This window comes from Cinclus cinclus, chromosome 1 (genome assembly GCF_963662255.1).
Source record: "Cinclus cinclus chromosome 1, bCinCin1.1, whole genome shotgun sequence".
Taxonomy (NCBI): Eukaryota; Metazoa; Chordata; class Aves; order Passeriformes; family Cinclidae; genus Cinclus; species Cinclus cinclus.
In genome coordinates, this window is record NC_085046.1 from 39,953,615 (window position 1) to 39,980,785 (window position 27,171).

At 38.2% G+C, this 27,171-nt stretch overlaps 1 protein-coding gene across 4 annotated transcripts in view; it reads left to right on the plus strand.

Annotated features, from left to right (window-relative positions):
- The window catches only part of RBMS3 (RNA binding motif single stranded interacting protein 3), a 432,183-nt gene that overhangs the window by 102,259 nt on the left and 302,753 nt on the right, over positions 1-27,171 (plus strand). For all 4 annotated transcript variants that reach the window (XM_062496503.1, XM_062496477.1, XM_062496494.1 and 1 more), the window contains exon 3: positions 19,256-19,314. In XM_062496503.1, coding sequence (XP_062352487.1) covers positions 19,256-19,314 — 59 coding nt within the window. The remainder of the gene's footprint in view (positions 1-19,255; positions 19,315-27,171) is intronic.

Here is a 27,171-nt window from a genome sequence, read left to right on the forward strand (position 1 = left end):
TGCTCTGTGTGAGAACTACATTGTCCTAAAGCTTTGCTGAAAGAAAACAATACCAGCTATGCTTAACAACCCCCCTCCCCAAACCAAGAATAACCTGGGCACTGCTTCCAGCTAATGGCAAAAACTTTAGTGCATGCCTGCAATTTCTATGCAAGGGGAAGTGGCAGGCCAACTTTGGTGGCAAAGCTATTGAATATTATCAGCTCGAAAACAAAAATGTCATTGTGTTCAGCTGCTAGACTTTCTCATACCATTCCAAACAAGCATCGACAAGAGCTCTGTGCTCTGTAGCATGCAATGTCCTTCATTCCAAGTATTTAGTAACTTCCCAGAATTATTTGTATGACAAGTGTTGCTACTAGATTTGTGTTGGAAACTGCAAAGGCTTTAATTTTCTTTAAAGATGTTCACTATAGAAGGAATTTCTTAGAATCATTGCAACTACGTCAGAGGTTTTCCTGTTCGCCTCATTATAAACAGAGACAGGAACGATGGAATGTTTTCAGCCTAATTTTTAAAAGATGTTGAATTGACAGAGATCTTGGTCTGAAAAGACCTTGGGCATGTATTTTCCGTGTCCCCATTGTGAGCTCCAGGGAATGTGGAGACCTGTACATTCTGGTTCTCTTGGAACCTTTGCCCATGGCTCTAGAGGCAACCCTAAATAAAACAGTGAAGGCAATAGCAATATAGAATTATAGGACCTAGTCTGAAATAAGATTTCTGCCAACAGACACCCAAGTTCATGGAAGCTTCATGAAAGCACAGCAGTCTGTTCAAATAGCAGTTATTGCAGGATCACAGGCATGTTATTGTTTCAGTGTAATACAGGTAATAAGTGAAGCATTTATGGCTATTACTGCCTGGTGATCACATTAAAAAGAAAAAAGAAAACAGACATGCTTCCTTTACTTCAGCTTCCCAGTTCAGCATTTCCATATTCTCCTGGGGTTATAATCTAATTATGAAACTTCAATTATTTTCTGTAATTCATTGATTCAAAAAGAACATTAACTTTTTAGCTTCTTTATAGTGGGGAAGTAATAATTAAAAAGGATAAAATTATTCACAAAGTCACAGAGTTTAAGATCCAGAAGAGACCAAGGGACAGTCTACCATAATTTTCTGGTTGATTCAGATATTTAAATTTCCCTTATTTACTCCTGGACTAAACACAGTAATTTATTTTGATGTAAAGAATGTGTTCCAGAAAAGCACCCATTCTGGAGCTGAAGATAAGAAAACAACAGCAAACCTACCACGGTTGCTAAGAGTGTGTTCCTGTTAACCATGTTCCCTTGGTCAGAATTTCTAACCCGCTTGCAAATCAAGTTTCTGGTCTTAATTTTTTGTTGTTTGTTCTTGATGTAATGAGATTAAGGATATTTCTGATTCTCTTGCTCCATTCTTCTCTCAGTTGCACTTATACAGTCACTTCTCAGATTTTTTTCTTTAAGAATCCAAATAGATGGAGCAGTTTAAGTATCTGATTGTAAGACAGTTTTCTCCAGCCTTCAGATAATTTCATCAAGTACTGCAGGCATAATTTAAATGTTTTTAAAACTAATTATTTCATGTTTATGGACATTTGTTATTATATGTAGTTTAGGTATGTTTGAATGTGTCCTTAAGTGTATGAAATGTATTACTGGAACATCTGTGTTCCTAAGCAAGAGAAATGATACTCAAAAGCTCCTGTAGTGTCTTAGTAGGAGTGTCAGGAGGTGCCATAAGCGCTCTGTGAGATAACAGAACACTGGTGTTGGCATTATGTCAGAAGCAGCAGCTCATCTCTAAACCTCTGAGGTTTTGATTACCTCTAATTTTAAGTCATGTGTCTGTCCATCCTTGGCTGTGAACAACAAAACCCCATAAAATGAGAAAACTGCAGCACCCTTAAAGCTTTATTTTTAAAAGTTAGGAGTTTGGATCTAAGCCATACCTAAAAATTGCTCTACTCACCTTTAATGTATCTCCTCTGTTTTACTTAAATCAACACCAAATTTCGAATTGCCAATTAAATGGAGTATGGCTAAGAAGTTTTAAAAATTATAATAATTTAGCACAAATATTTCAATATAAAGTTTATTAAGTACCTTAGGGACAAATGGAGTACCTTATAAAAAATGAATTCCTATCACATTTATGAACATAGAACCAGTTGAAGGACCTGAAGGATTCATATAGGAAAGTCTCTTGACTCAGAATAAAATGAAGTCAAGGCAAGTGCTTCTAGATGGAAAGGAAGAATTATGCCTGTGGTGGAAAAAATGGAAAATTACCAAGTCCTTGGTGGGGTTTAAAGCAGGGCACTATACTCATGTCATGATTTTGATGACTGCCTAACATAAGAATTGGACAACAGACATAACTGTTAGCAGGTCTTATAGATGTGGGAGGCAGGTTGTAATAATACAGCTGTTAAATGCTATCAGCATTTTCAGGAATTGTAGTTGTTCTCTCTCTCTTTCATGGAGTGGTAAGAAAAAAACTCTTTTTTTAACATGGGATTTGACAGTTTATTAGATCCCTGTGTTTGTTTGTTGGCTCTTATTGAACTTACATATAGAGAAACAAGAATTTCTCTCAATCACAAGACCACTTTTCTTGTCCCTCCTTTGTCCCTGCCATGCTGTTCCCATGGTCCATTGAGGACATGGGGCTGCTGTTAGTTCACTGCAACTACTTGGATGATGTTGTCTGTCAGTGGTGTAAATCAACTATGTGGAACAGATGTAAACTCTTCCTTCTCCTTCATTCTTTTTTCTATTGCTCCTCATCTCCTCCTTTCTTCTCTAACACAATCCTCCTCTAAAGAGAGATGTGTCTGCAGAGTAGTCAGACTCATAAATTGCTTAGTAGGTTACTTGCTGGTTAGCAGTGCAAGGGTATCGATGAGAAACTCATGTTAAATCTCCCTTTGGAGACTGCCGTGGAGTTTTTACAATTCACGTACGTGTGGCATTTTAATCTCTCCACAAAGACTTTGTAAAGGGATTTTTAAAGCACTGTGCCACTAGTTAGTAGCTGTCACCACTGTGAGGCACGCTCTCAGTGGACAGTTTAGCAGCCCTCTGTTGCACCTGGAGCCGAAAGGTCTCCAAGTAAATACATCTCGATCTCTTCATGCTGCCAAGTCACGGCAGCATCGCGTGGGACTCGGGATGTTGAGCCTGTGAGAGAGATCGCTGCATCCCAGCAGACTTACAGGCCTGGGGACCTTTTTTGGCTGAGGGATATGCTGTGGCAGGCTGCCTGGTGGGGACATGGAGGCAAATTGGACGTGCTGAAGGCTCTCAGGATTCAGGCTGAGTGCCAGCAGTAAAGTGCTTGTCCCCTCCTAACAAGGTAGCCCTCCAGTCTTGCTATCAGGAAGGCTGCAGCTGCTCTGCTTAATGGTATTTAGTAACAGTTTGAGCAGAAAAGCATGCTCTCCTGTTACACAGAAATCCACTAATGCTGGCATCAGGAGTGGCGGGTAATTCAATCACACCTGCAGAAATGATATTAATGTAACATTAAAGGGCTGCATAGACAAGCAAAAGACAGGAAATTACGGAGTTCAGGCTTGAAACTTTATCCTTAACTCACCCATATTGTGTTGAGGTATTTGGAAATTTCCACAAGGCGTGCGATTTTATGGGACCTACAGTGGGGAGGATTGTCCTGTTTGTGTGCAAAAGATTTCCTTGGTTAATATGAGCTAGAATTATTGAGAGTTGTATAAAGAAATCACAGCACAGTATGCAAAATGCAGCTGGACGATGTGAGATTTAAATATGAATGTCTTGGTTTGGGCAGTTCCACACCCCAGCTTCTCTGAAGTGCTGCATCGGGCATACACTGTGTTGACATTTTTCAGATCAAGTTGCAGTTCAATAGCTAAGGCCCTCTTCCAGTTTCAGAATTGTTTTTTAGAGTTGGGTTTTTTCTTGGTCACAGTCACTAAAAATGTTTTCTTTTGTTTAAAAATTACCTTTTGATTTAAAGACATTGCTCCTGTTTATTTAATGTGAATTCATTGGAACCAAACTGAATACTAAACAGAATCCACGAAACCCAGCTCTATATCCATTTTTAGGCTTTATGAATATTTTTCCTTATTTTTGGTCCTGCTGAAACTAGGAATGTAGCTTGTGACTTCAAGTGTTCCAGTATAACTCTCTTTAGCAGCAGAGACAAAGGGAAGTTCTTGCAGTCGCCCTATGGGTCAAGGAGGAGATAGGGAGTCAGTTTAGAGTTTATCCACAAGATGTTTCTAGAGAAGGCTTAAGCAGTTTTCTGAGTACAGTTTTACCCATTGGCATCAGAGACACCAAGAGTTAAAGAGAGAATTGTCTATCACTCCAAGGATGGGATGTCACTGCAGTCAGGTGTGAGATGGCACATCTCCCAGGAACAGTGAAGCCAGCAGGTGCACTACCTGCAGAGCAGCTAAAATGCCAAGAAGTGCATCACCCAGGTATTTTCTCACATCTTCAGGTAGGTTGTGCGATCTGTGCTGAAATGCATTCTGCCCTTGGAGAGCCTGCTGCCAGTCCCTAAGTAAAACCTGCATGAGTCCAAGTAACATCTGATTAGGATTTGTTCCCATGTGGGGGAAGAAGGGAACTACCTCCTCTGGGAGAGAGGAAACTAAATAATGGTTGTTATCTGGGAGAGATTAAAAAAAATTCAATCGAAAGCAGTGGAAGTAAAGAGTGACAGAAGCCAGCAAGAATCATTTTATTCTCGTAATAGCTCATTTGGGGATTTTGTATGGTGTTTTCTGGGGACGATGAACTCTTGGTATGCTTGAGCTTTGAGGCTGTTACAATTTTTCCCCGTGTGCTTTCTGTGCTAAGGAACTGGGGAGGAGTGCCACCGTGTCTGTCTGTCTCTGTGGTGAACAGGATGGTCATTAATGACCATGCATAGAACAGTAGGATGGCTGTATCCTAGGGGAAATCAATTTTCTGCAGAGAGCCAGGCTTGTAAAGAGTAGAAAATTTCCACTGAAGGGGAGGAGGGGAAAGGGAGACAAAATTGGCAGAGCAGGGATTAAAAAATACAAAGCCTTCAAAAGTAAGAGAAGACTCAAAAGGCTTTCTGTTCAAGGTGGCGTTTTCATTTCCCCCTGTCAAAATTGAGCAGGTCTTGAACATACTAATCTTAGAGGTGGGCAAGAAATCAGCCTTCGGGAGAAGGTCAGGGATGGGGGCATAGGGAGGTTGGGGAGAAAGGTTGGGAAGAGCACTGCTTGGGGTTTAAACAAATGGTGATTCATTTTTATATTTTTAAAGTGCATTTTTCTTTTAGATGGAGAACAAACATGCAGGACTGAGTCAGTACCGTGCATTTCACATTCACAGTGTGCAGTTCCTGAAGAAGCCTCTGTTGGAGAGGCTTCTGGGTTTTAGAGCCATGCAGTGAAACCTGGGACCAGGTCAAAGCCAGCTGAGGTTGCTCTATGCTCTCCTGCAAGACTGGCATGACTGTGTGTGGGCAGGTCTTTGTGGTCCTCACCATGTGCAGGTGCAGTTTGGAATTTAGACAAGAGCCATTCTCCATTCCTATGCTTTTGTGTCTCTTCTCTGGATCAGTTTCACTGTAACATCAAATGTCTCTCTCAACCTTGGGTGGCCCTGAGGTATGAAAGTCGTCCCCCCCCCAGCTGTAATAGTTTGCTTCACTGTGACTTCTGCGAGTTTCTTTCTAAGCCAACCTTGCTACTCCCTTTGCAGAGCTGGAAAAAGGTTTTCAAGCTCTGATATGAGAGTAGAATGAGAACATCCTAGACAAAAAAAAAAAAGCTGTTTCACAGGGGAGATAAGAGAACTAAGCTGCAATTGGTGTTAAATATCATCATTCAGATAACAGCATTAATAAGAGTATATTTTCTTAGACCTTTAAAAGTATGTTTGTGTATCTTAAAAATGTAAGCAGACATAAACCTTTGCATCTCAAACAAGAGGATGATTCTTTCCTGACTCTGCTCAATATTAAAGGCTAAACCAGAGATAAGATAACTTACCATAAACATTGAGGCTTAAACAAAGAAACTGTTGTCCTAAGAATGTGGGAATCAAAAAGAAACTGAAGTCTGAACATAGGAAATTGTCTTACAAAATGGAATGTTGCATGTAGAGTAACATTTAGGGGCTCTCAGAAATTGCTAAACAGGGCAAATCCACAGGTTTTTTCTCTTGATCTCTGTGGTCTCTGGAGCAAGCCCAAGTAAAGCGAAGGGCAAAGGCATATGGGAAATGAGAGCTAGAGCAGACCTTTTCTTTTGCCTTGGCTTCTTATTCAAGATGTTGGTCTTTTGAGAGCTTCCTTTCTTGAAAAGCAGAAATGGAAAGGGTCAGAAACTCCCAAGGTCTCAGTAAGTGGGAGGAAAGAGTGCAAATTCTGTTGATGAATAAGATGTTTCAGGAATGCGTAAATATACTGTAAGTGCTAGTTTGATGAAGGTTGGCCATTGGGTGCATTCAAGACTGTCCAGGACATGAATTCAGTCATTCACAATTGTAAATATTTTCAGAATATTTGCTTGTTTCTTATAGAATGCGTTTTTGACTCCATGAAGAATGACTGTGACCTTTATACATAGGTTTTGTGCTTTCACTGCTTCTGATGGGATGTTCAAAAAGTGGGCAGCTTGCTGCTATAGGTGGTCATTGTAAATGTTGTGTTATTAATTTTTAAACCCAGCACCTTTAAAAGATTATATTTGGCAGAATAGATAAATTGGAATATAATTTATCTGTACAGATATCTATATAAACCTATATACATATATACATCATATTAATGTGTGTGATAGCAGTAAGTGAGGGGTGTCAGCACTGGGGTTTTGATCTATCTTTAAATCCAGCTCTTTTTATATAGTGAGGAATAGATCACAGGCTGGATTTGTTCTTTGCTGTATTTTTTTTCTTCCTTGGGATTATTTTCTGGGACCCAAACCATGCAACTGTCAAGCAGTGTTCTTACCCTTACTGAGGTTGTTCACTAATATTTGATGAAGATGTAGCCCTTGGTGTTGCCTTGCCTCAAAATTTTATTGCTAGGTTCACAGTATTTGTTTCTTAAACCCTTAGTTCCTTAGGCACGTGATAAGGTAGAGAACTCAGCTTTTCAGTTCTTAGAAAAATGTAGGTTTCTTTCCCTCATGGCTCTAAAGAGAAGCATGAAGATACATCCTTAGTCTATAACAAAGGCTTGAAATATATAAGCAAAAAAAAGATGTCTCATATTTATTTGTATTTTTTTAATATCAAAATTAACTTAATAATCTTTTCTTGTGCATTAAAGAGCAATTGACAGTGCTATGCTCCTTGACCAGTTTCAGAAAAACGTGGATTTATCCCAGTGAATCACAGTTCTCTCTCTCTCTCAAAGTATGCACAATACTCAGAATGAGGTCTCAGATTTTCCATGTGTATCTTTATATGGTTTAGGATTTTATCTTATTTAATTAGTTGATTTGAAGATGCCTGAAGCCAGTAATATAAAAAAAGTATTTTCTTGAGGGCTCCCAAGCAACTGAAGCTAAATGGCTTCCAAATTCAGAATTACTGGTCAGATTTCAAAATGGGCTCACTGTGTTTTTTCAATAAGTCTTTTGTTCCTGGAATAAGAATTTTCAGCAGAAACATAAAATATTTAAATTCTTGTGCCTTTATGTAGATCTGCCCGTGGATATTTCAGAAAGGTTAGGCTACAATGCATCTCTTTATTGCTTTCTATCTAGGATTCTACCAAGCAGGACCCACCAAGTATCCTTTCAAGGACAGAAGACTATGGATATAAAGAGTTTATTTCTTTAGTGAATCCTGTGGCTTGTATCATCCCTTTCTGGTCCTTGTTGGCTGTTTTTGGGCACAAACTGAACCACAGCAGAGCACATAAATTGCCAGTGTTGCCAGTGTTAGCTTTTCTCCTGTAGAATACTAATGGCCAAGTGGGAGCAGATGGCATAAAGCCTGAGATTTTGGTTAACTAAAATTTTGTTTTTCTTAGGCTCAGAGTGTTGACTGTTAACCAGAGAGCTACAGGACATACTGGTTATGCTGCACAACCTGCCCCCTAATGTTTTCTTAAAGTAGAACTTCAGTACTTAAAAGACATGAGGCAATTGCTTTACCAGTATAAATTAGGGCAGCCCTTGGAGCCAGCAGAAGGGTACCACACTTCTGGAAAGCAAGAGTCTCATCCAAAGTGAAGTTTTTAATAAGCTTTCCCCCTCCAAAGATATTTATTCAGCTGACATAGTGAGCCCAGTATGTTCAAATATGTCCTTCTGTCTTTGGATAATAAAGAGTGAAGAATTATTTATACAATAGACAATGACTCTAAATATCTTTTTAAACCTGGAAACATATTTTTGTATCAGGTGACTCTTCATTTAAGGCTGCATTCACTTGCAAGTTTTTAGTGGATTTGAAAACATAAACAGTATTATTATATGATTCATAAATTGTGTATCTATATTGCATGTGGGGTAGCCTCACCTAGTTTAAATTTAATTGTTGACATAACTCTCACTCAAAAGAAGGTTTTGGTGAATACCTGGGAGTTGTGGTGACTTACCAGCCAGAGAAGATTTGTCTTCTCCAAACTAATTACTGTGGTGGTTTATAGGCCTTGCACTGAGGACAGCAAAGCCCTGGCTGACTGGGAGCGTGCACTCGTGTGTCCTGTGTGCATCTCTTTGCTGCGTCGAGGCTGTAGGGAGGACTTTCCACACCAAACAAGCACAGTAATTTATGAGCCTACAAACATAACCTCGAGAAATGTCATTCATCTTGTTTAAGTTCAACATGTCTGAAATTGTACATGTGCGTGAGTATTTAAAAATATCACAAACAAATAGCTTATCAAATTTGTTTTCACACGTTCTACCGAGCCTGTCTCTGTGTTAGAATTGTACAAATAAATGAACTAAAAAAAAAAATCTTTGCTTTTATAAATATACTAGATGGAATTAAAATTCACAGGAACTCAAAACCAGAGGTATTCTGTCCCAGTTCTGGGTAAGCAGTGTGAACTTTTGCCCGCATAATTGTAAAAATCCAAATCCAAGCTCTTGTTGTTTCTTCTTGAAAATTTCAGGAAGAAAAAGATATGAGTCTCTGTGCCACTTTTTTCAAAGTTCAGCCTTCGGAAAATGAATACAACTGTGACATTCGAGACCTGGAAATAAAAGGATTAAAATAAATATATTGAAGAAAAAGAATATTTTTCTGTGTTGTAGGTCCTGAATTATGTATTTTGCAATGTAAAATACTGGAGAAGCAGTTCCTTTCAAAACTGTATTGTTTCTAAAGACAACCCAAGTACCTGGATTTTTTCTAACTTGCAAATAATGAAATGGGAGCCATGTGAACTCAAGAAGTCTCACTCACACCTTTGACTCAAGTGGCCTCTGTGTGAACCCTATAAAATGCTTTAGCTTTAAATTATCAGTTTGAGTTCACAGTCCCTGGTGGTAGCTAGAGTCCTTGCTTTTATCTGTAATTCCTTTTCTTTTCAATTCCTCTTCTTTTCCTTGTCTATTATTATTAGAGAGGAACCATCTGATTGAGTCATGTGTGTGTGTGTATATATATATATATATATATATATATATATATGACAATATGTTGCAGTCATTGAATTCTTTTAAGGAGTAAATTGTTTTCGTGAAATGTCAGAAAATCTTCACAAACCGAATGCTTAGAGTTCCCTTGAATAATGAGGCTATTGTTAAATGATTGAACACTTCAGAGATTAATATCATGATATGCTGGCATGCTGGCTCATACCAACTGTAACAATGAATCTTCCGAAAGTAAGCAAGACTGTGAATGAGAAATCAGATTCAAGACAGCACAGCATGCTAGAACATACAAAGCAAATAAACTCTACACTTTGGAATGATGTGTTGGGGAGGAGGAGCTGGGTATTTCCACAGTATCCAAAATAATTGAATTGTTAGATAGGGGAAATTCTTCAAGTTTGTAGAACTGCTTAATTTATTTTTTTCCAATGTCAATGAGCAGTGTCTTTATGGTAGAAAAGATTTGGACTTTTTTATAATTCCACTGCCCTTTGAAAATAAGTGTATGTCTGGCATTATCATTTGTGGCAGGCTACAGTAAACCATATCTCATTCTGTGAAGGCTTTCAGATTCTTAAACTGTCTTTCCAATAGTGCCTCCTATCATACAGAAAATTTAGAGGCACTGCTGAATGACTGCAAACAAAAGTTGCATTTTATTTTTTAGGACATCTGAATTCTTGAAAATGTGGAATAATTAGTAATTGAAGATTTAATGATGGCCCAGAAAAAGAACTGAACTGTGCTACATGAAATCATAGCTATTAATTTGTGCATGAATTTCTTTTTCCATACTTAATTTAGCAACTGTAGAATATTTTGCTAATTAATTATTAACACTGGTTATTTGTCATGGCAGAACTGTGAGAGAAAAACATAGCTTTCTATCAAAGTAAGAACATAAATGTCATAATTTTAATGTGATATACAATAATGTAATCAATTTTTAAATAGTCTTAAATAGCTTCAATATTTAAATATACAAATTTAATATAAATATAATACATAGCACTAATTAAGAATAAACAACATTTAGAATAGAAACTGCAGCTAATAGCTGGGTGTCTTCCTTGCAACAAGCTGAGGAAAAACTCTGTGAAATGTCAGGCTATTGTGGGGAGTGCCACATTAGTAAATGGCATTTTATTTTCTCTTAGGTAACAGTGGTGTGATAGCTTTGTTATAAAATCTGTCAGTAGGATTTGAGGTTATACCTACTGAAGGCAAGAAAAAAAACTATCTTTGATTTCTGTAAGTGTTAGATTAAACCACTTAATTTCATTTACATGCGAAAAAAAAAAGTTCTTATTCTGATTTTGGCAAAGGGAGGGACAAGGCTATAGGAGAAGTTGCCTGTGAACTATTAAAATGGTGTACATCCTGCAGGTCTGAAAGGTCTTACTATATCAACAAATGCTGTGTCTGATTAAATTTCATTTACTTTAACTTCTGTTTTACCCAGTTTAATTTCCCAAGTACTTAAAACAACTGCAATAAGCCTTCAAGCCTTCACGCTTTCATATGAGATTGTTTTTCCAGAGGTGAAGGTTCATATACAAATATATAAATGCAGATTAGTTTGAATATGAAGTATGACTCTATCTTTCTTGGTAAAAATGTGTTGTCTTATAAATAGATTTTTAACTGTAATGTGAGACATGTCCTTCATTTTAGTGAGGGTGAAGGTGAGGCAAATTCCTGGGCTTTAATAGCAGTAGATTTTCCTTTGGAAAGGAAAGCTAGAATTTTAACAGCAGAGATATTTTTTTTAGTTATAGGTGTTTCTTTACATGCCTGTTTATTTACAGGATTATCTTTCTGAGGTTGTTGAAATTTTACAAGAAGCAGACTTCACTAAAAGTACCAAGTTTTTGCTACTCTTCAATAAAAGAACGCCAAAGGCCCTGACAGAGCCTTCTAGGGCTGTGTTAGACCCCTGTGATTTGAGATGGATGGTGCTTGCATCTTCCGAAAAGTGGGATTTCTGAATACCATATGTAAATGCAGTGTTAAAATAAATGGCACGATCCATAATCTGAAATAGCTTTTTAGGTTCTTTCTTCCTAACCTGGAACTGCTCTTCAATAGAATGGTAAGATCTTGGATTTTATTTGTCTAAAGCAATAGTAGTGTTTATAGACATGATACATAAAATAGTTATGTATTTCGTAGCTTTTCCTCTCTCCTAGTTCTGAAAAATATATTTTCAGTGGATGTGGGATAGTGGTGACTAATACGCCCATGTATGAGTGAAATCACTGCACCCTTAGTAGTAAATATCTGTTTAGAGAAGTTACAGAAGTTGCTGTTGGATATGTCTGTGTTTTAGTGATTCATCAGCTTGCATTCTCTTGAAAATTCACTCTTCTCAGATGTTACAGTGTTCATTACTGTCTGCGTAAAACTAGGCTTCTAATTGTGCTGTTAGGAACAGAAATAGAAGGTCTCAGTTTCAAAATTGCTGATCTGTCTTTTCAGAATTCGGTGCTAATGACTCAGGATCCCTTCTGAAAGTCCTGGGCTGGTTTAGATGTACAAACAAAAGATTTAAGAGGCTCCTCTCCCCTTTTCTGTGACGTTTCTGAAACTCTTGGACAGGTTGTTAGTCTAAATTGCTTAATAACTTCACAAAATATTCTGTGAAGAATTAAGAGACCCACTAGAATCATCAAAGTCACCCTTTGGGTGAAGAACTTTACTTAAGCCTCCCCTGACACAGCTTCAGGCTATTCCCTCCCACCTGTCACTTTTCACCACAGGGAAGAGATGGGTGCCTGTCCCTCCTCTTCCTCATGAGAAAGTTGTAACTGCAGTGAGGTCTCCCATCAGTCTCCTCCAGGCTGAACAGGCCAAGTGACCTCAGACACTCTCATGGCCTGCTCTCTAGACCCCTCACCATCTCCACAGCCCTCCTTTGGATACTCTCTGTTACCTTTATACCTCTCTTTGACTGTGGTACCCAAACCTGCACACAGCACTGGAGGTGAGGCTGCCCCAGCTCACTGCAGAGCAGGACCATCCCCTCCCTTGCCCAGCTGTGATGCTGTCCCTGATGCTCCCCAGGACAGGATTGTCCTTCCTGGCTGGCAGGGCACTGCAGACTCACGTTCAACTTGCCATTGACCAGGACCCCAGGCCCCTTTCCCCAGCACTGCTCTCCAGCCTCTCATTCCCTGGTCTTTACATACATCCCTGTCCCAGTCACAGAATCTGTCACTTTCCCTTGTTAGACTTCACCCTGTTGCTGATTGCACAGTCCTCTGATTTGTTGAGGTCTTTCTGGTCTGGAGACACAACAGCTCTTCCCAATTTTGTATCCTCTGCAAACTAAGTATCCCTTATAGTCCTATGTCCAAGCCCTTTATGAAGATATGGAGCCCTGGGCTGAGGATGGAGCCCTGGGGAACCCCAGTAGTGACCATGCCCAGCCAAATGTCCCCTCATTCACTGTAACCCTTTGTGCCCAACCCATCAGCCAGTTGCTCACCCATTGCATGATGTGTTTATCCAGCTGTGTGCTGGACATTTTGTCAAGCAGGATACTGTGTGAGGCAGTGTCAAAAGCTTGTATTTTACTGAGGGAAGGAATGATTTTTGTAAACATGACAGCCAGACCAATGTAAATAGAGAAGACAGAGCATCCAAATTTTAAACTCTTATGGAGGCATAGTCTTGTCAGTCCAGTACACCATCGGTTCCCTGCAAGTAACTCCTTCTGTTTGTTTACCAAGCCACTCACTGGTCTGTGTGAGGTGCTCTGAGTGGCATGTATTTTGTTGTTGTATTTTTGTGTGAATATGAGAATTTTGTCTTACATTTTCAGTTTTTGTTATGTTTTAATTAAAAATAATATACAGAGAAAGGGCAACAAAGCAAGTCAGTCTTTGTTAAGGGAAAAAATAGTAATGTCTTATGTTTTGGGGGGGAAATGCAAGCATTTAAAATGTCATGCAGTAGATTAAATGCCCAGAAATTATTAGGCAAATATAAAAAATATTTTGGAGTGAATTTCCCCTTTGTGTGTATTGTTGCAAGTTCATGTCACAGTGTATTATAACAAAAATGTCTCTCCGAGAAATTCAACAGCACCTCTTTCCATACTTTAGGTCTTCATAATGTGGGCTTTTTTTTCTCCCAAAATCCATGATTTGCCTAATGGAGTCTACTTTAAACAAAATAAACCTGGCTATGCTATTTAGATATTAATTCACGAGAATGAAAGAGCCTCAGAGTTGCTTATCTAAATCCAATTACTGCTGCTCAAATTCATCCCAGTGCAAAAGTTCCCAAGATAAAAGCATACATTACCTAAATGCCCAGAAATGCAGACTGTTTTCAGTTGGGTGGATTGTGCTTGGAGCAATGCTTGAGGCCTTGAGTGAACTCAAATGCTGGGGATATAATTATTAAGCCCTGAACTCAGAAATTTCATGATAACTCCACTGGTTTTAAGCAAGACACAGTTCTGTACACTGATTACTTGAGTTTCAATTCCAAGCTTCACCTTTTTTTTTTTTTTTTTTTTTTGAAGCATACAAGCAGTGGTTGGAATTAGGTAAAAGCTGTATTTTATAAATGCCTGTGCACCCACTGCCTTGTAGGCAAGGATGGCAGCACATGTGCAGCGCGGAGTCGGGTGAGTGGTGAGAGATTTGTCCTGTCTGCTCCCACAGACATCCTGTGTTACAGGACTAGCTGTGGCCAGCCTGAAGGCTGCCTTGAAAGACAGGACATGCTGTGCCTATCCCAGAGGTTTTGTTTCCCATAACCACATGGAAAAGTTGAAAAGTTGGAGTGACCCCCACCAGCCTGGCCTCCTAGGAAATCCATTCTTTGATGCAGCAACTCTTGGTCCCAGCTGTAGCTCAGCCATCTTCCTCTCGTGGCATCTGGCCTGCCAGCAGTAGGGTGGGTGGCACCTGGCTCTTCTGCGTTGAGCTAGTCCTTAGCTGGATCTCACCTGTCTCCTAACCCTTGCTGTCCAATTACCTACCCTGCACCCACAGGCAGGAGGAGAAATGGCTCAAATTCTTTGTTTGCTTTAAGACAGCAAATTCTCCTCTGTTTGGGCTTAGCTGTGGTTAAAGTTCATGTATCTTACAAGGGGTATCACTCACAGCTGAACACGGAATGGTTTCCTTCAGGAACTATCTCCATTTTAACAGCAGTTATCAAATAACTTCCTGGAAATTATTGTGTTGAGCTTTGTCTGCAGCGTAAGTGCTGATCGACCGCCTGCCTGAAAGCTCTTAAAGTGATCTGCTTTGATGTACACACATTAAGGGCTTATTTTGCAATGCTTGCATCTTTCCTGAGTCTGCTGAGTAGTCTGGAAATGTGGGTTGCAATGGGATGGGGCTCTCCAGAGTGGTTTTTGACATAGCTCTATAGTCAGGACTGAACAGGGAGATTGTTTCTCTGTGCAGAGCTCTGTGGGCTCTTCCCTTTGTTCTAGCTTTTGTGTGACATGGTGTCAGTTACTGCTGCTGGTAAGTGAAGAGTTTTTAAGTGACCTTTGTATTTTTAACAGTGTATGTCAGATGACTTCGTCAGTTTCACTGATATATATGAGATAAAGTAAAATTAGTTATGTTTTTAAGAACTTATTTCCACCCCAACTGAATGATTCCTTGGGATGAAAGAGTGGCTGGGGTGGGCCAGATAGGAATTTGTTTCAGTAGCTGTGGAGGTGCCTCATGTTAAAACAGGGACAGCATGTGATGATGCTACTCTGGTAACCTATCACAGTGTCTGGTGGCATGTGACTTCCAGGGCACCAGTATGTCTTTACTTTTAATTTCTTGACAGATTTTTCTCTCATAGAAGCTGTCCAATAACTTTTTGTAGTGATGTCTCTGTTGGGGCATCAGTGTGGGCTGTAGCGATGAGTTCCCCAAGTAGCTCTCTGTTCTGTAACCTGCAGATTTTAAACTTTATCATTTTCTGGGCAGTCCTTATATACTATGAGAAACAATGAGGACAACTAGTCACTATTTCACTGCATGGGTTCTTCATTAATGTGCTGAAGTTCTAATCTGTGCAGTTGCTCCTGTCATGAAAGCTCTTTGAAAATCTGACCACCTGGCTTTCTGTGAAAATTATTACATAAAAAAGAATTAAAAGCATAATTGAATATAAACAATTGCAAGGATTTTTAAAAGCACTTGAACAAATGCATAGTGATTATTATGCATTTAGCTAACGCTTCAGGAAAAGTGTCTGAAAACGTTTTGACCGACAATTTCACTTCAGATGCTCAATGGACACATTCTTGAGGTAGCCATCACAGATACATTATGTCTATTTCCATGGCTAGCATAATGCACTAGGTTATCACTAATGTTACAACCATTATTTTGAAGGGTTGGTGATTGAGGTGAACTCAATTCTACAGTCATCCTTTTATGTTCAGAATTTTTTATTTAATATCTTTGAAAGAGTACTTCCATGAACTGTACTCAAGAGAAAATTGAATAGTGCTTGAATTTTCTCACAACAAGACCATACCTGTTATTTCTTTACACTAATGATATCAGTAGTTTGTAGAACACAGGTGTGCAGGCTGTTGAATTTTGTAATAATTTCTATTTAAATATAAGAAAACAAGAGATAAACTCTTGTGATATGTATTTTATCCTTATTTTTGTGAACATTCCCATTGAATACACTTTTTTTTTTGTACTTCTGGGTGAATCAAATCATGATTAAAGGTAAAACAAGCAGAAAGCCAAACAATTTTGGAGATGAGCTGTAGCTTAATATCACACTTCACACATGAGAGAAAGAAATATGACTGCATTTGTAGGAACAAAATACCTTCTTGATTTCATGCAGCACACAAACTAACATTCTTCATCAGAACTGATGTTCTGATTACTGTAGAATAATTACTTCAAATATTTAGTAAAACTGTGTCCAAATTAATTCCAATTACTTTCTTGTGGTAGCACTCAGGGCTTATAGCAGTAGATTAAATTGCCAGCATATGGCTAATTGCCTATAACAGTGTTTGTTATTGTGGTGCCTCTTGCCACTCTGATGTCTGTCTTTGCAAACGTGGAGGTGTGCACATAACTTTGAATGTGGGGAGAAGCATTTCCTGAAAGGAACAGAATTCTGTGAGTAAAATCTCTAGTGTAACTGTTTGCAGGATTTCAGTACATAGCAAATAACTCTATGATAAAAGCAGTGGAGTCACAAATGCCTGTCTCTGCTGATAAAAAATGTAAACTTCTAGTTCTCATGTGACTTGGATGAAACAACATATAAATTCGTTAGGAGTGGCTGGGCTGAAATGGAAGCTAAGTGTTGGTTTTTGTTGGCTGAAGTTTAGGTAGGGGTCGTGTTTTATTTGAGGTTGTTGTGGGTTAGCTGCTGATTTTTGTTGGATTCTTTTTCCATTTATCTGTCAGAGGTGCATTACTGCACAAGATAGGTGTGCTGCTTTTTTTTTTTTTTTTTTTTCCCCATGTATTTGATATTAAATCTAAGTAAATCAAATAAATGAAGATGCACCGTGCAGGCCAAATTTCCTGCTGGGTAGGGTGACCCACTGAACCAACATAAATCACTGAATTGAATTTTTCAATGCCTTCTTAAGACATGTGCTGTAATATCTTAGAGGCCAAAGTCAACTTCAGGTACTACCATGAATTATTATAAAATTAAGTGGAACATGAGTGACTATAAAGGCCCCAATTCTGGAAACACCTGAGGTTAGAAAAGCATGTGTTCTCATGGTTAACATTGAATCTCTTATGTATTTGGTTGGAGTGGAGCCAGCAATGGCGAAATAGATTCTCAACTACCTGCCCGTGTACCCATCATAGTGCAGTGAACAATGGATTGCACCTGCCTTCAGAGCCCAAAATCCTTCTGGTCTATAGAGTCAGGGAAAAAAAAAAAAGAGGGTGGAGAGAGGTGGAGGGGAGGAAGGCTTGTATGACTTTTATTGGTTCCTGAAAGATAGCTGAGCTGGGGCTTGATTTAGTTTGCACAAATTGTTAATACCTTTAGGTCAGTTTTCCCTCTTCCTCCTGACTGGTTTCAGACTGAAACAAAATGAAGCAAAACATACTTTTCCTCCTCAAATGAAAGTCAAATAGAAACAAATGCTTATGTGGGTTCTTAGGGAAAAGGAAAAACAGCGAAATGGAAAGTTTCACTTTGCATCACTCAGGAAAGCAGAGTAGAGAGGGAGAGACAGTGCCCTTTATCTTAAGCTGAGAACTGTGTCTCAAACTATTGCTGGTATCAAAGAGTACATTTAGTTAGGCCATTCCCAGTCTTTCCCATAGGTGCTACTCCCCTTCATTGTTTTCTTGATCCCAAGCTGACACCCAAAGGTCTGTTTTATGCCCTGAGAGTTGTGATCCAATTCCCTCTTTCGCCCTTTTTTTTTTTTTTTTTTTTTTTTTTGGTGGGGGGAAAGGGATAGCTAAGAAGAGCATGTCCATGAATTTGTGGCACAGTGCTCTGACTGCCCTTCGAGTTCTTGAGTTCTTTTCTGTGTAGTGGGAGACATGGATTTCCTCCTGAGCCAGAGAAAGGAATAGAAGCAAGGTTTTTGTGGTTTCTGGATTTCAAGTACAAATCAGTATCACCAAATTTATATTGCTATTAATAAAGATTAACCAAATAAGCATTTGTCTACCATACGTTTCAATGATTTATAATTGATGTTGGTTATTTTCCATGGGTGTTTCTTTGCCGTTAGAAGATATTATTTTCTTAAATCCTTTTGAGTAATATGTCCTTTGTGGATCTAGAAACTTGTGTTTCATGGAAATATCATCCACATGAAAGCCCAATGCTTTTTTAAAAAATGTGGGAAATGGCATTTTAAGGGAACTTCTCTTCAACAAAGACCAAGATGTCTCAGTTATTTGAGAAATAAAATTATATTACTTATTCCTCTGATGTCTTATGTTCATCCATAAATATCATCTTCTGTGATCTTTTACCAGGATTTTGTGATACTTACTATTAAGTCTGCATTTTTAGTCTTAATCTCTGTGAGATAAACAGAGATACCTATTTCATGGTCTAGTTGCTTTATATAACAAGTTGTAGCTGCCCGAATTCCCTCTTCACCATGCTAAGTCTATCAAATTGCTGTGCAGTGCTGTGTTGTCTAGAGGAGGTGATATAAATTCAAATGTATTAACATTCATCTTGGAAAGAGCTGGGAGATGCACACAAACCTCAAAGGTTCTGTTTATCCAAATTAAATAGTGTGAATATATATATATATAGACTATGGATGTACACATGAGCACAGCTGTGCGTGCCTGCGTATAAAAAGTGACCATAATTCCTGCATTTTTGTTAATCCTGAAGGAATGTAGCCCATCTGTATTGAAACTAAACAAACTTAATTTAGTCAAAGAAGCCTCTTTACTAGTGTCAGTGACCTAAAATCTTTCCTATGATTGGCATTTATGCTGGCAGTGCATGGACCAGAGATGGACAGGTTGTGGCAAGTGCTCTTCAGGAGAACTCTAAATGTGTTTGAACTAGTGGCATAAGGGATCTCTCCAGGATTATCAGATGAACAGTTTTCAAGAGCTCTAGACCTCTTCCTAGGATATGTGTTATATATGCATGCAAATATCACTATGTACTTTACTAAAATGTAGTAACTTGTACCTCTGATTTTTGTTTTCTCCATAGGTATGGGAAAATTGTATCCACAAAGGCAATTCTTGACAAAAACACAAATCAGTGCAAAGGTACGTGCAGTGTGTCCACCCTGTGAGTTCATTATCAGTTTGAATGATTGACTGGTGGCTTGACTGCCAAAGCTCTGGCTCCAACTGTGCAATCAACATAATGCACAGTATATTACAAACATATTTAATAATGCCAAAGCTTTGAGTTGTGCTTCCAGTAACATTGCTCATTAATTTTTTTCATTAACAAACAAAATGAAAATCACAAATCAGAACAAGTATCAAATTGCTTCAGCAGAAGAGTAAATTACCTTCTAACCACATAGTGCTGTCTGATTTGAATGATATCATCAGTGATGCAAATTGATTTCCTATATAAAGCTGAGAAACCTTTGGGAAAAATTTCCCAAGGAAACCTGTTCTATTTTTTATATTTTTGTGAAGTCTTGGCATATGGCAATGGAAGAAGAAAATATCTTTTATTGACACAAATAAATCTACAAGTTGCAATACCAAGATATAGAAATAATTCCTCTTCCAGTTTTATGTTCCTAATTTTTCTGCTAATGTATGAAAATATTTTTAAATGAAATATACCATGTTTTGTGTGTGTGTGTGCGTAGCTGTATTTGCTGAGGAAAATATTGACTAAAGTGTGTAGCAATATCTTAGGACTAGAATTGTTACTCATTTATGAGTCTGCAGTGTCACTGAGTCTATGGGGGAGAAACTTTGCCTTAAAATGATTCTGTAGCTTTCCACTAGTGGTGTACAGAATACTTTTGGAGTAATAAGATCTACTAGAGTGGGTTCTTCTGAAAAGAAGCACATCCTGGAAAGCATTTCTCTCTGTGTTAGTAAAAAGGAAAGGCATTGCAGTTTGGGACTATCTTGTGAGTGGCCAGACACAGGGTGAAGAGAAACAGAAGAGAAATATTCTGGGGAAATTATAAAATGGGAGAAAAGTCCTACCACCTGTACCATAGATGTTGTTGAGATTTGTAGAAGTGTGTGTCTTTATACGTTGCCTGCCAGAAACAGCATTCTTTAGCTTCTCAGGAGAAAAGCGAGTTGGAAGACTGCAGTTCTAGTCTTAGAACATTCCACCAAACGATTTGTCATGGGCCTTTGTCATAAGCTGCACTGCTGTGGATTTGCTTTTGCCTGAACGTGTGTTTGATTTCTTTGGGGCACTCTTCTGGCAGAATTCTGATAACGTCACTCTGTATTTCTTTGAATATCACACCAGGAACAGGACCTCATTGTGTTTGGGGTTTGGTGGTTTCTTTGCTTCTTTTTGGATTGCGTTCTAAAGGAATATCCTTGTGAGCAGAACTTCCTTTGCTCCCATTGCCAGTGGTAAACAAGGAAAGGAGTGGATCTGTTTGTGAAATGCGAAATGTGAAGTGAAAATATTCAGTAAAGAATAAGAATTGTAGAATTTTGAGAAAGAAAAATGTCTGGTTTTAGTGTTCTTTATATTGTAGCTAGCTTTAAGATTATTTTAATAGGAGCCATATAATGAGTTGGTATTTTCTTTTAGTTTGCTTTCATACTGTTGTATTACACTGTAGGGCAGAGATATCTATTTGTATTTTCAAAGATGGATCTTTATGACATAAGTAGTGCCATTAAAAGATCATAAACATAATTGGATTTATTAACAGTATGCTTTATGACATAAAAAGAATAGATGTTTTACTGCTTTAAATGCTGGATACAGTTTCCTTTCTCTTCAGTAAGGCTGCCAAAAAAAAAAAAAACCAAAAAAACCAAAACAACGCTTCCCAGGAATCAGAAGTAGAAGGGACCTGAAGAGGTCAGGACCTGCCTTGGGGCACGATCAGTTCTAACCCACTGCTGAGGGGTATTTCTGTAACCTTCCCTCAAAGGCCTCCAGTGGTGGAGATTCCTCGAGCTCCTCAGGCAATCTGTGATAACATTCCCTCTCCTCACCATAATGAAGCATTTCCTAATGTCTAAGCCAAATCTCTCTTGATGCAATTTAAGTCTATTGCTTCTTTTCTTATCCCCAGTGGACACAATAGAGCACTTTATTCCTCTCCTTTTTGCAGCAAACATATATATTTGAAGACTGATCTGCATCTGCCTTATTTTTTCCTAGGACTAAACACTAGTTGTTTAACTTTTTCCTTAGAGGCAATTTGTTTTAAATGTCTCAATATATTGCACTTTGCTGGTCTGTCTAATCAGCTCACTCCTTACGTGAAGAACTTGGAGCTGGGCATATGATTTTCAATAGCCTAAATTTGACCATTTAAAATCATTCAGAGGAGTTTCATTTGTCTTCTCTGTGATCACAGTACTCTCCTCCTTTTTGATGTATACATATAAATAATTTTATATGTATTTATGATATAGATGTATCTCTGAGGCACAGGATCTTGCATGAGAAAAATGGTGCTGGTTTATGCTGAGAGATTCTGTGCGGCCCCTGGTTTGTTACTCTCTTCCAGTGCTGGTGCCAGCCAGGCATTCCTTATTGTATGCTCTTCTTGGTTGTTGATTATTCCCTCCTAGAGCTAGAACTTTTCATTTCTCTGTATTAAATTTTTATTCTATTTTTTTCCTGTGGTCTCCTTAATTTACTAAGATTTGAGTACAATCTTAAGCCTCCAGAGTGCTTGCAGCACTTACCTCTTTAGTATCCTCTTCACAGTTAATAAATGGTTTCTCTAATCCACTGGACAAGATAATGTGGAAAAGAGTGAATAATAACAGACCTGAGGAACACTTTTAAGGAAACCCTCTCAGTACAGCAGGTACTGCAGTACTGAGCCATTGATAATTTAAACTGGATCTGCTAATCGCTTTGACACCTACTTCACAGCATTATCAGCTAGAACTTTTTTCTCCTATCTGCTCAAGTTATGAAAGAGAAGCAAGGTTTAACTAAAAAGATAGGATACCGAGCTATTCATAAGATTGGTTACATACTTTTAGACAAAATTTTGATATGACATTTTTTACTGCTTCTGAATCTGTGCTGTATAGGACTAATCACCACCTTTGAGGGTTTGTGAATGGATTCATACAACTATTTGCTCCAAGATTTTTCCAGGAGTTGAAACTGTCTCTAAAACAGTGGCATTTACAATTATTCCCTGGAAAAAAATAGCAAAAAACAACAACCATCAACCCTCCCATCCCTGCACACAATTCCCCTTTCCCCGCAAACCCAAAAAACACCCAAACAAAATCCAGTATTCAAACAACAAAAAAAAAAAGGAAAAAAAACACACTGTTTGTTTTCTCCTTTCCAGTCTTTCGGGTCTCACTCAGTTTCTGCATTTCTTGGGTCTCACTTTCTACGAGATTATCTTGTTGAATGAGCACATCATTCTATGATGTGTATCCAATGAAGTAGGGTGGGTTAAATTGAAGGAAATGATAGGAATTATCATGATTAGTGATTTCAGAATTTATTTCAGTGGCATTTGTGTGTTGACCAAGGTACAGAGTAAAACTGAAAGTAGAAATATTTAATTTAGGAATGAAATTATTTCAAAACCTCCATGTAACAACAGATCTGTTAAAACAGGTTGCTGCTTAGCAAGAATTGTTAGTTTTCCTTTTGGAGAAATGAGGAAAACATTCAGTAATGTACTTTGTCATTCTCCATTATTCCTCAGATTTTAAAAAGATACCCACAGCATTCCTGTCATGATAAGGAGCACAGTCATCTAAGTATTTCTCTCCCTGGTCTGAATTAAGCAGCCAGATCTAAAGTAATCATATAGGCTGCAAGAGAGTTCGCTAGGGACAACTTTTGACATAACCTCTCATTTTCAGATTGCTCTTTGTTGGTGGCATAACTGTTAAGTGAGGCAGAGGAGAAGTAACAATCACCCTGTAACAGAACAATATATAAAACAAAATAAGCACAGTCATGACAACGTGGCCAGAAATCTCTGAACAAAGCAAAGGACAAATACATATGGAGAATAATTAAAACCAGATTCATGATTCATTCAGATGTTCAAACACAAAACCCCTAATGAACAAGTTGGAGAGTTTTGGCTGCTTTTGATTTTTCCCTTTCCTTCCCCTTTCTCCTTCTTCCCCTTGCACATTTCCCCTCCTGGGCCTACTGTATCTGCTAATTTAAAAAGCGGGGGAAATGAAATAAAAGAAACCATTCAAGAGAAGCATTAATCTGAAACGCGTAGACTCTTCTCTTTCCAGCCCTCACCCCCCACCCTCTCCAGCCTGGCTTGCCTTTGACAGACCTACGTGCTCAGAGCTGAGGGAATGAGTAATGGTTGTTTCACAGTACAGTTTCCATACCTCATAGCAATGGAATACAGAACAGTTAATCTGCCAAATACACAAGCCCATTTCTTAGCGTATGAATTACTGTCATCTGTGTCTGCCCTTGCAGACACTGTAATTGCATGCATGCGTATTTGCTTCCTGGTTTAATCAGGGGCTTGCATGATGTTGAGTATTTTGCTAGTACCTTAGAAGATGAGCACAGAAGAATGACTAAAAATCTGAAATTCCACCTGTGGGATTTTTTTTTTTTTTAATAAATAAGTCCTATGAATCACAGTAATTTGTAGGAGACAAACACTCCAGTTGTATATTCTTCATTTTATGTATATTTTTTCAAACCCTGGGTGACTTGATATGTTGAACGGCAGTGTTTGTCTTAGGAGAGAAATGTTCCTAACACGATGAGGGGAACTGCAGTGATTCTGTTTATAATTTTAGTATTTCATGATGACATTTTTCTAGTTGAGAAATGTAATCAATGAACTATTTCTTTTTAATATGTGAAAACTGGATGGAGGCAGCTATGCAGTCATTAGGATTGTGGTAGGATTACTGCAAAAAAAATGCCATGAGGTCATCTGTGTTAACCCACCATATATCACATACAATTTTATTTCTCCAGTTGCCTTGCTGTTTTTAGACCCGGACGTAAAATTTACCATGACCTATTTTATAAATTGAGAGTTTATTTGTGTAACAAAAATGGAATAACTGGAGGCTTACTATAAGTGCTGGAGATAATTGGAATGGCATGATAAAGTGATGTTTCATATCTCCCAGAAGGAATCTGTCCTGCCTTGTGTCAGTGTTGCTGCTCATGCTTAAACTCACCAACATCCCTAAATACTCTAATGCATTGAAGCTTAATGAACTGGAGCTTTCTGCTCTGGTGTTTTGATAAATAAAGCTTATATTCATATATTAGATATACCTTAGTATGTGTGTTAGGTAAAGTACTTTCAAAACTTCAAATTTTACAAAGTATTCTCTGGTCATATTCTATGAAGAGTGAAGTTTATTTGTGATAATATGAAATTATGCATTTTTACTTTATATTTTTACATTAATATTCTTAAAATGGCATGATTTTGTTGTGACTAGCAATGTACAGCAAGTCCATGTAAAATAATAAGCTGGTGGGAAAGAGCTAAGCTATATAGAAAGAAAGCTATTTAGTTAATAAAATTTATTTATTGGGAATAAGCTCGAATTACAATAACTGTGCTGTGTAATTTATGATTCTCAGAATTGCCATTTTGAAAGGGAAAAAAATCCAGACAAGTAGGTCTGTGCCTGATCACAGACTGTAAACTGTTCACACTAGGAGGGCATGCACAGTGTGCTTCAAGGGGAAATGGATCTTGTAGAAAGTAAATAATTTGTAAAACAGACTTATTTAATTTTGAAACTCTAGACTTGTGTACGTAATAAATCAGCCCTGTTTTCGATGTCAGAGTAGCAATAGATGTGCTGGGTTTTTGTGCATTAATTTTGTTTGTTTGCATTTCTTTTTTTATTTTTTTTTCCTTTTTCCTTTTTGATCCGGTCCAAAGCATTATGTAATGATTGGCATAATAGTCCTCAAGTTATTAGAAGTGTAGCAATATGGAATATTTTAATTCAGCAGGTTTTCTGACAGTGAGGCATTCGTGAAAGCTGGGCATGTGCTGAGCGTGGGGCAGGGTCTCAGCAAGTTTTGTCCATCTCACCACTGACCTGCAGCAGCCACAGCTGATCTGGTCCTTCTGTTCCTGGGTCTCTTGAACAGAGTGCACAAGCTATGCTGAGTTTTACCACTTCTGGTTAGCAAGCCAGCTGATGAAACCAAATCTCCAGAGACAGAAGGAAAAAGTCTTCAGCAGTGTCGCTGAGTCCCCGTTTTGAAACAGCTGAAAGGAAAAAAGCAAACTTGTAATGCTGCGTGTTTTGATAAGATACATTAAATAATGTGAGGTTAGTTGTTTAAAATTTGTAAATATTTGGAGGCTTTTTAGTCTGTTTTCTGGGAGATTTTTTAAAAATTCAGGTTTTTTTACTTTCACGCCTGCGTTTTTTTATAAGTAAAGGTTGAAATAATATTCTGTCTGTTTAAATTAAAAAGTGATATTACTGTGGAACCACATGAGACGAAAAGTCTTAAGAAAAAATACCTAAAGGAGACATCTAAGCACCATGACGGCAGGCATGCATCAAAATGAAGTGAAAGGAATTGCCAGTAAAAAAAATGAGGTTGTTCCCTCAAGAATGAAGTGTGAATTCACACCTTAGCTTAGCAAAAAGCTCGTTTGATCTTCGGGCTCATGAGCTATGATGCTCTGTAAATCTGACCACTGTAAGAAGTTACCAGAAACTATAGGGGTGGTGGGAATGCTGTATTTATATATATATATATATATATATATGCATATATATATATATTTAAAAATAACTACATAGTTGTCTCCTTGAATTTACAGATGAAGTGTTCATGGATGTTTAGGTATCATAACAAAGCAATTTTCCTGGCACCTGTTGTGTTGGCCAGCAGGCATTATTATGTCGTGGCAAATGTGCAAGTGTTTTGCAAAATCTCATTTTAGCTTGGAGGTATGAGATTCTCCTGTCTGTATATTTTTGAATGCTTTTTACGTCTGCTGAAGTGAAATAGGAAAAGATTCAATGAGCTGTGCCCAGCAAGTCATCATAGCTGGAGCATGCCAGCCCTGGCCAGTGTGTGTGATGGTGGTGAGGACTCAGGGACACACACCCAGCCCAAAGCCTGCAAAATGCGGCTGCACCTCAGTGGACATTCTTGACTGCCTCTAAACAGTGCTCTCTCTCAAGCAAGACCTCTAAAGGTTGTTTATTGAGTTTAAAGCCAGGTCCTCTACAGAGGAAACTCCTTCCTAATTAGTTCCCCAGACACTTTCTTAAATGGCTTCTTTGCAATTAAGGAAAAAATTTCCTGGGTCATTATCTTTTCATAAATGAACTCATGGCCTTGCAAATATTTTCTGTAAGGAGACCCAGGATGCTCAAGTATTCTGTGACATATCTAATCTGTGATTATTCTTAATTTACTGCTTCCAAAATCTGCAGGCCCATATTGCTGACAAATAATTGGTTTAACTTTTTTATTTCTCTGGAAGGAAACACAGTAAAATTTCCATTTGTACACAGTGATTAATATTTTGATTCATTGGTCTGTAGAAAACTTTGCCAATAGCTTGGTATGCACTTGAAGTGCATTTTGGAACTGGGTAAAGCTAGTAGGCTCTTGGTGGTCTCAGCAGACTTGGAAATATCTATTTCATATCACAGAAGAGAACTTTTTCTTATCTGAACAGTGGCTTATAATCAGATTTGTTGAAAATTTCCTTACAATGCCTTGGCTTTTTCAAATGTCTTGAAGAATTACTTTGCTTAAGCTTTTTTTTTTTTTTTCTGATATCATGGTACAGCATCCTGTACACCAGTAAATCAGTTTGGCCTCTGGTTGCTTGAAGTCAAGTCATCTCTTCTAAAAGTGATGGTACTCTGTTTAAAAGTTACTTTCTCAAAAGTCTCAAGACCTTCAGGACAGCAGCTGACCTTTAGAAACCTGGGGCAGGGGCAGGAGGAGGACAGTGCCCGGCTTCTTGG